Source organism: Anopheles bellator, chromosome 2, assembly GCF_943735745.2.
Source record: "Anopheles bellator chromosome 2, idAnoBellAS_SP24_06.2, whole genome shotgun sequence".
NCBI lineage: Eukaryota > Metazoa > Arthropoda > Insecta > Diptera > Culicidae > Anopheles > Anopheles bellator.
The window spans coordinates 20,119,740-20,126,937 of record NC_071286.1 but is presented as its reverse complement, the minus strand read 5'-3'; the positions used below and the strand labels follow the sequence as shown (position 1 = coordinate 20,126,937).

The following is a 7,198-nucleotide window of genomic DNA, read 5'->3' as shown; positions in this document are numbered from 1 at the left end:
CAATTGGTTTGCAGAAGGATTTGCACCGGGGCTTAGGGTATTGATTTAATAATTGTATCCGTAATTACTCGATATTCTCCGGAACCTGTTTAATTGATAATGGAGTTTAAGTGAAATCAATGGCCCGACTGAATGGGTGATTGAAGGCTTTATTATAGCTTACGCATATTATTTGAAATTAATTCAAATGATGCCAATGGGCGGTCATCAATTACTGCGACTGGAGGAACCATTAGCAAAGGCAGTCAAAGATGGAGTGAAAATGTTCCCAATTTCTCTTTCCTTTTTACATTGAAATGTTCAACAGTGTGTCCATTCGATAGTCCCTACTCTCATCGGGATGTTAATTTTATCCTGTTAGGCGACTGGTTAATACTGACTCCAATAACTAGGCTATGGTTTGTTTTATTTTTACGTCGATCTACAGTACTACTGCTAGGCAGGCAATACTGAACCCCGATGCCATTAAACAGCCGAGAACGGACAAAAGAATGTTTGCTCTGTGCTGTGGCAAAAACAATTGAACAAATGTAAAGCAGAAAGAGTTCCTCCCTTCCGGGTGGTTGCCTCAGCAGAATTAATAACCTTCACGCCCTTCAGGAACAAGACACGAAGTCTCGGGTTCGGTCCGGGGATGACTTTCTTGGAAGAAATTAAATTACATTCCATCGGGCGGTGGACAAGTCGAGCGTGCTTTGCTTGAGCGCTAAGACCGACTCCGCGAACTTCGGTTTCGTACCAACCCCGGTCAACGCAAGGAATTTTCCCAATAAGCCCAACAGTCTCGTCAATGCGGCAGTTGTGGTTTTGTGTCCTCGGTGTCTTTGGTACTGGTAGAACGGCAACCGGTGGCGGCAGCGGCGGCGACCCACGCGACGTAATCCGTTAGTATTGCAACACTCTCCCGCTGCATGGATTTTGTTAATTCGATTCCAAACTTTGACAGCGGCGGAAGCGATTGCCAGCGGCCTCAACGGCACGAACGGCTTCCACCGTTGCCGATCGTTGCGTCGTTCGTTGTGGAAACTAGCGATCTACACACTAACAAGCTACACCCACATTCACACACGACCATACGGATTAGAGAAATTGTCACACCCTTCCCATTTAGTATGCAATAAAAGCTTCCGCGAACGCCAAAATTCCAGCGAAGTAATTGAGTGTCAACGCGAGATTTTCATGGCCCAACACCAGGCCTCTTCCGACGATCGATAATATGTATTAACTGCAATCAAAAGAGTTTCGCGTATGTTTCGAAACACGATGGTGTGCATTCCGAGGAAGGGTTTCGTGGCATGGGTAATTGGAGAATATGTATGCTTCCTGCGAAAACCTTGTGAACGTGTGGAATATCTGATCAGAAGCATTCCTGGAATACATTGTAGGTTTGTGGCTCAATGAAAATCAAACTTAGAACTAACTATTGACTAACTATTTTGAAGAGTGGCATTTACCATAGCGAAGCGGAAAGCTTATCTGAAAACATTATTGCTAGCTTACCACGATACAAATTAAGTTTATTGCTGTTAAAAATAAACAAAACTAAGTGAAAATTATTATTATTATTATCCTCATTATTCAAAAGTGATTCCACGATTTAAATATGGCCCGGGCTTTAGCTCAGCGAAGCTTTTACTGCAAACCTACCGATGCGCCATCTGTCGTAAACTATATGTATTATTGCGTCCTTCAAAAGCAGTTCAAATTCCAACGAACCGTTCTTTCGCCAACTTATGCATCGTGCGTTTGCTTCTTTCCTGCTTGGTAATGTTCAACTTTATTCGTGGCATAAATAAAACACAATAGACCGTACACAGCTTTCGATCAAACTTTTGCTTCATTTACCGACTCTCTCCTTGTACCCTTTCAACACTAAACCATTTTTTAACATAACGCGATATGATAGAAAGCTGTCTAATTCCTGTATTACAAACTTCGTTGTGATGTTCTTCGCTTGCGTATCTCAGGTTCCTTATTCTAATGAGTTTGAAGCAATGAGCAGTGCCAGATACAACCTTCATTCAGCAGACTCCGCGATTTACACCACACGCCGGAGTAAAGAAATCACTACAAAGCGGATGTTTCCAATGACATAAATACATGTTCCTTTTTTTTTATTAGTGTATAATGTTAGTCGTTTCCAGCTCTTGAAGACGGAAATACGAGAACTTGTTGTGTGTGCCTCTTATACCGAAGAGCATCGTTCCGAGCACAAAGCAAAATAGAAACGGAGACAAATGAATAATGGGGAAACTGGCTGCTGATGTGGTTCCGGTCGCCAGAGAGTAATAGAGGCTACGGAGCTGAGTGTGTGCGGTTGCTATTGGATACGGGCTTTTACGAGAAACCGCGAACCGGGATCCTTAAAAACGGAATTAGAAAGACTCGTCTTACATGCTGCGAGCGAGATGCGCGGGATGACCCTCTGCAAAGTCCTACTACTTCGACCAGCGATCGCGTTTCCTTCTGAGCTCTTGGCTATGTGCTCTCCGCGTGCACCTTTCCGCTACCTATATTGTTTCTCTCGCCACTCCTTTTCGCAATTGTAATGTTTATATGGTTTGCGTTAAAAAAGGTTATGAATTTCACTTTCCGCGAACCGGATAGGGAGGAATTTATTCTTTAACCCGTCATTTCTCTCTCGCACTTTCCGGTTTGGGAGTCCACTGCTGTCCACTGAACTTTGACCGGACACACAGTGCGGCTCTTCCTTTCCTTCATAACCTACCCCTGATGCTCCGCCTTCCCCCTTGGTTTACTACTGCTGCTGGCACTCGGCCGGATTTTGAGCATCTTTCTTTTTGCCACCGCCACCACCACCGCTGCGCCGTTTCGTCTGCTTAGGCCGGTTGGCCGGTGCCGCAGCGTTGTTGCTCTCGGCCGCCCCATCGTTACCACCATCATCCCCTTCTTCCTCCTCCTCTTCCTCGCCCTCCTCTTCGCCCTCTTCGTCCAGCTCCTCTTCCTCTTCCTCCTCCTCGTCGTCGTCTTCATCGTCGTCGTCCAACACCTCGCCGGTGTAGTAAAGGACGGCCTTCGGAATGATGCGGGCCCGCAGGAAGTGGCCAACCTCAAAGTCGCGCCCGATGAGGAACTGCGTCTCCGGGTCGACCTTGTCGTCCTCCTGGACGCGCGGTGGCGAGAAGAAGTTGAAGAACGACTCCGTGGGCTGCGTTTTCGTGATGGTGCGGATGGCACCGCGCTGCTTGTGCTTCTGTTGCTTCTTGATCGTCTTCACCGTCACGTTTTTGCCCGGGTACCAGTTGATCGGGCAACCGGTGCACTTGTGAATTTCCGGTCCCTCGAAGCTGAATGGTTCCTCGGTGTCGACGTTGCAGCGCAGGAAGTACTTCTTCGTCAGCACCGTGTCCTTGAAGTACTGGTTCGGGTGGAAGTGGAATTCGATGATGTACGCCATCGGGTCGTTCTCGTACACGATGTTCAGATTACGCAGATGCTCCAGGATCGGTTCGTCGTGCGGATGGATCAGTTCGGCCATGGCTTCCGTGTTCTTGAACACCATCAGCCAAAAGTTCGGGATGCCCTGCCCGTTCTGCGGCAGATCCTTGTGATAGTTGAGCGCCATCTTGCGCAGCTTCTCGTTGATCTCTTCGTCCTCCAACTCCTCTTCGTCCTCGCCATCCTCTTCCTTCCGGGGCGGATCGACCCAAACGGCCTCCTGCTCCGTCGGGGCGGCGGAACCACTCACGATCTCCTTCCGCCGATCGACGATCGGCTGGTAGAGCTGCTGGTATTTGCACTCCACCTGGTAGACCTCTTCGAAGAACTTTGCCTCCAGCTTTGTGTACTCCATCTGAAGGTGCTTCAGGGCGTTTATACGCTTCTGCGCCTCCTCCGGCAGCGCGCTAATGAATTGTTTCATCATGTAGCGCCGGGAAGTCGGATCGAGGTACCCGGGCGAGTCAACAAAATCCGGCACCTCGCACTCCGATTCGCTAGTTTTAGCTCCGGTCGTCATGTTGTCTATTCGTTCCTAAAACGGCAGTTGGTGGCACCGATGCTTTTGTGAGCGTTTGGCAATCTACAATGGGATCGAAACGAGAAGAGGTGCTTTACCAAACGGGTGCAACAACGAGCGCAAAGCAATACCAATCGCGACCAATACGGATCGCTTCCGGTGTTCCCCGTCAAACGGACCAACCAACGGACCGCTATGAACCGGCGATATCGCTTGTGCGAAAAAGAACGTGTTCAACATTCTCATTTATGACGCATTACATTTTTGTCTGCGCGGTGTTCGGATGGCTCGCTCTCGCCTGCGTCGAGCATATATTTCTATCTCCTTCTGCCCAACGAACGATCTCCATGGAGAATCGCGAATTGGAGTCGCACAGAAGGGCAGTAGAAGAACGACAAAGGAAAGAAAGAACATCCTCCGCCCGAAAATGAGGTTAGGAAATGCGCTTTCTGTCTGATCGAACGTGTTTGATACTCTCCCGAATGGAGGGACGAAAAGTTGGACACCATTCGCAGCATTTTTTGTGGAACATACACAAGGACCTTTAATCGAGCAGCCTGCTACTGAAACGGAATTCTTCACGTTCTTCAATCTTTTACGCTGTAGAACAGCATGTCGGCGCAAAATGTCTCTGGCACAGCGAAGCACATGGAACGTCGCCACATTCTGGCCCAGCGGTTCCGGTTCCGCCTGCCTCGGTTTAACTTAAGGAAAGAAAAATTGAACACACCTCTAAACGATTGCTGCTGCAATTACTGCTGGAAGCTGGACACGGCCGACGAAGAACAGCACTAGAGAACTAAACTTCCTTCGGTTGAACCGGACTGTCGAAAAACGCCGCACGCTCCGATCTGTGCCACCGCAAATTGCAAAAGACACACGAACACAGTCAAACGCGTTTCTTCTTTAGGTTTTCATACAAAACTCTTCTTTAGTTTTTCTTCATCTTTCAACATCTCACCAACACAAACACGAAAGATTTGCATTTGTGTTTGTCGCTTCGCCTGTCAAAAGTTGACGCATGCACGAACGTCAGATGAGAGTGTAAACAATGTAAACAATTTCCGCGATGTTTCGGGCGGGAATGCTTCAATTGTGCCGGGTTGTGCCTCGTTTCGTCCTCAGCAGGAATTTACCGAAATGTACGCTCGACAGGACGCTGCACGTTTCCGCGAGACAGTCGGTTAAGAAGTTTCTTGATTCCGAAAATGACTACGCCAGCGCGTTTCTGCACCGAGGCGAGCGCCAGTGTGAAATATGCGACGAGTCAGCAGTGGATATGGGCGGATTCGTGCGGAACTCGATGCTCGATAATCCTGATCCGGAACGTTTATTAAAATTGCTCGGCTGCTTCGTGGTACTCGTCAACCGCGACGATATTCCGGTGGACGACGAGAGATTCGCTGATTTCGTCAAAGCGTTCGTCAACGGTGTGCCAGACTTTGCCGATAACCAGCTAGCGCAAGCCCTGAAGTTACTCAGCAGGCTAGAGGACATAACATCTATCTACGACACTAATTATCTTAATCTGTGGACATCACTGGACGGCCAGTGCTTAGCGCGAATCGCGGAATGGGACACGGACAAGTTGCTTCAATTCGCCGACCTATGGTACCCGTTGCGATTGACCAAGCAGGGAAAATATGTAAATAAGGCACTGTGGAAAATAAGCAACCGTTTGCGGAAGTTACCTCCTCAAACGCTAGTCAAAACGGTGTTCTACATCAACCTAACCCGCGTTCCGATGGAGAACATGATGGACATCGAGATAAACTTTGGGCAAAACTTTGGCGCGTTCAGCATCGACGACGTGGCGGTACTGTGTATGGGATTTTTCAAAACCGAAACCCCGATCCGCGGGCAGGAGCTGTTGGAAAAGATCTACGATGTAACGATACGAAACGTGGCCAGTGTCGAGGACATACCGTTAACTGCGATTTTGAAACTGCTCCGCTATTCGTCTCGCATTCCTAGTGTAGCTTCCATGGAAGCGCTGCTGACGGCGTTGGTGCCCCAAATTCCCCGTCTATCCACGTTGGCCTGCTTGCATGTGGCACTGCTCGGAACGGACATTCACGTGTGCCATAATGCTAGCTTGGAAATGGTAGTAGATAAATTTAACAACAACTTACCGAGCCTACGCTTAAAGGACATGGAACGTATAGCGTTCGTGTTGGCTCACAATAATACGTCCTTCGCCACAAAGGAAGACACTTTGCTGTGCCACGGGATACTGGAGCAGTTGCCGGATCGTATCGCCGAAATCGTCACCTATCCCCGCTGCTACATCGCCCTGTTGCACTTCTTAACGCTGCGAAACGTTTACAACATGGACTACATTTCCGCTGCCTTCGAAAAGCAATTCCTGAGACTCGCCTACAATAAAAACATTCCGGGCGCCGGACGGGAAGCCGTCTCACTGGATGCATTTGTGGCCATCAGTTTGCGCGCCCAGTACGGTGGAAATCGCTTTCCGGCGGGTGCGTTCAAGATCGTGTGCAAACTAACGCAAGACTACCTGCCAAATCCCAAGTATCGGTTGACAAAGTCCGACCGAATGTTGCTGGACATTCAGCGAACGTTTTGCGAGCTCCGGTCACACTGTCGCATCATGCACCTTCTGCCTCACTTTCAACGGCCGGACATTCTTTTCTGTTGGGACTCCCAGGCTAAACGGGTATTGGATTTGAGTGACATCGAAATCAGTCACGAAATCATGACACGCGAGATGGTGCTGAAGGATCGCCATGGGGACAGTAACATCCGTCTGGTAGCGATCGTCGTCGGATCGTGGAACTGTTACGTGCGCGATGTGAAGCGCAGAACCGGAGGCTACGCAATGAAGCTCAAGCAGCTTCGAACGCTTGGGTACGAAGTAGTCGAAATACCGTGGTACGAATGGCCAGTTTACTCCCGTGATGATATGCTGAAGTATCTCAAGGGTAAACTATCTAGTTTCTATTAAGTTTACCAATAAATCGGATTGACGGTTCAACCGTTTGAAAGATCTCACATTCAACCTGTTTTCGAAGCGCCAACGAAATAAATTCTCATCCTTAAACGGTTTTTCGAAGAAATATTTTTAATTTTTTTCGTAAAAATCGTTGATAACTTTAAAACTACGCAAGCTAACTTTACAAAAGCTACTGTGTTCGGTAGAAAATCAGGGAACGCAAAAACGAGCCTTACAAAAGCCATTCGTTGTATGTTAATTTTAGA

At 48.2% G+C, this 7,198-nt stretch overlaps 2 protein-coding genes across 2 annotated transcripts; one reads left to right on the top strand and one right to left on the bottom strand.

Moving 5' to 3' along the window:
* Window positions 1-1,828: 1,828 nt before the first annotated feature.
* On the bottom strand, window positions 1,829-4,846 carry LOC131212631 (nucleosome assembly protein 1-like 1). Its single transcript, XM_058206565.1, has 2 exons — window positions 4,710-4,846; window positions 1,829-4,042 (listed from the first exon to the last, which is right to left on the bottom strand). The coding sequence occupies exon 2, from the start codon at window positions 3,977-3,979 to the stop codon at window positions 2,759-2,761; it is 1,221 nt and encodes a 406-aa protein (XP_058062548.1). The 5' UTR covers window positions 3,980-4,042; window positions 4,710-4,846; the 3' UTR covers window positions 1,829-2,758.
* A 202-nt stretch (window positions 4,847-5,048) lies between these two features.
* LOC131207160 (uncharacterized) lies at window positions 5,049-6,944 on the top strand. The gene has a single exon (XM_058199771.1). It carries the CDS (start codon window positions 5,049-5,051, stop codon window positions 6,942-6,944), a length of 1,896 nt encoding a protein of 631 aa, XP_058055754.1.
* Window positions 6,945-7,198: the final 254 nt, after the last annotated feature.

What these genes read in the sequence shown, in the direction of transcription:
- LOC131212631 (XM_058206565.1), bottom strand. Translation starts at nt 3,979, where the DNA reads ATGACGACCGGAGCTAAAACTAGCGAATCGGAGTGCGAGGTGCCGGAT.
- LOC131207160 (XM_058199771.1), top strand. Translation starts at nt 5,049, where the DNA reads ATGTTTCGGGCGGGAATGCTTCAATTGTGCCGGGTTGTGCCTCGTTTC.